At 60.3% G+C, this 1,013-nt stretch overlaps 1 protein-coding gene across 1 annotated transcript; it reads right to left on the bottom strand.

The window, feature by feature from the left end:
• Positions 1-265: 265 nt before the first annotated feature.
• On the bottom strand, positions 266-736 carry UCN3 (urocortin 3). The gene has a single exon (XM_024201299.2). It carries the CDS (start codon positions 728-730, stop codon positions 266-268), a length of 465 nt encoding a protein of 154 aa, XP_024057067.1. The 5' UTR covers positions 731-736.
• Positions 737-1,013: the final 277 nt, after the last annotated feature.

Here is a 1,013-nt window from a genome sequence, read left to right as displayed (position 1 = left end):
CTGCCTCCTCCTAGCAGCGGGAAGCGGTCAGGGCTCTGAGGAGAGGAAAAGTTCAGAGCGAGAAAGAGAGAGAGAGAGAGAGATCTGAATGTTATGCAGCTTTAAGGATCAAAAATAGACAGCACTTATATACAGTTCCATTTGGGCAGCCCCAGGAGAGGTGGGCTGAAGACCCCAACGGCTGCCGCCCTCCCCGGCCCACCCAGCCCTACCTCACCCACAAGTTCGCTTCCCCCCCGCACCCCACCCCACCCCACCGCCCCCTTCACTTCCGCCGCCCGATCTGAGCCATCAAGTGGGCGTTGGCGGCGGCCTTTGCCCTCAAGTTCTTGGCCTTGGCGATGTCGAAGAGGATGTTCATGATATTGGTGGGCACGTCGAGGGAGAGGGTGAATTTGGTGCGCCGGTCGGTCTTGGCCCGGTTCTGGTACATCTTCCCCTTGAGTTGTGCCTGGGAGAGGTATTTGTAACGGGCATCCCCTGCGAACGTCCTTTTCTCCTTTTCCTCCTTCTCCTCTTCCTCCTGCTGCGAGGGTGCCTCCTTCCCAGGCGGGGAGTCGAAACTCCTCTTGTCCACGAGGGAGTTCTCCTCCGGGCGGCTCTTCTCGGCCTCCGAGAGGGCGGCGTTGATGCAGCTGAAGAGGGACTCGGCTTTGTACAGCTTGAGGGACAGGCCCGTCCGCGCGGCGCACACCATCAGGAGCAGCAGCATGAGTCTGGTAGGCGCCATGGTTCCCCCCTGAGGCTCAGGAGAGGGAGAGAAGGCAGGGAAGGTAGAAATGTAGGTGTGGGTCATTAGCATTAATAACGGTGTATCATCAGGGCACATAGGCGCTGACTCCATGGGTGCTCCGGGGCTGGAGCAGCCATGGAAAAAAATAGTGGGTGCTTAGCACCCACCGGCAGGCCTCACCGATCAACTTCCCCCCACCCAGCGCCTTCTGCCTGCTGGCGGCCCTGCCAATCAGCTCCGCTCCCTCCCTTCCAGCGCCTCCTGCCCACCACAGATCAGC

The sequence above is a fragment of the Terrapene carolina genome, unplaced genomic scaffold (assembly GCF_002925995.2).
Source record: "Terrapene carolina triunguis isolate 2854851 unplaced genomic scaffold, T_m_triunguis-2.0 Scaffold33744, whole genome shotgun sequence".
Classification (NCBI taxonomy): Eukaryota; Metazoa; Chordata; order Testudines; family Emydidae; genus Terrapene; species Terrapene triunguis.
Note: the sequence above shows the minus strand (reverse complement) of the source record. Positions and strands in the feature narration are given on the sequence as shown.

What these genes read in the sequence shown, in the direction of transcription:
- UCN3 (XM_024201299.2), bottom strand. Translation starts at nt 730, where the DNA reads ATGGCGCCTACCAGACTCATGCTGCTGCTCCTGATGGTGTGCGCCGCG.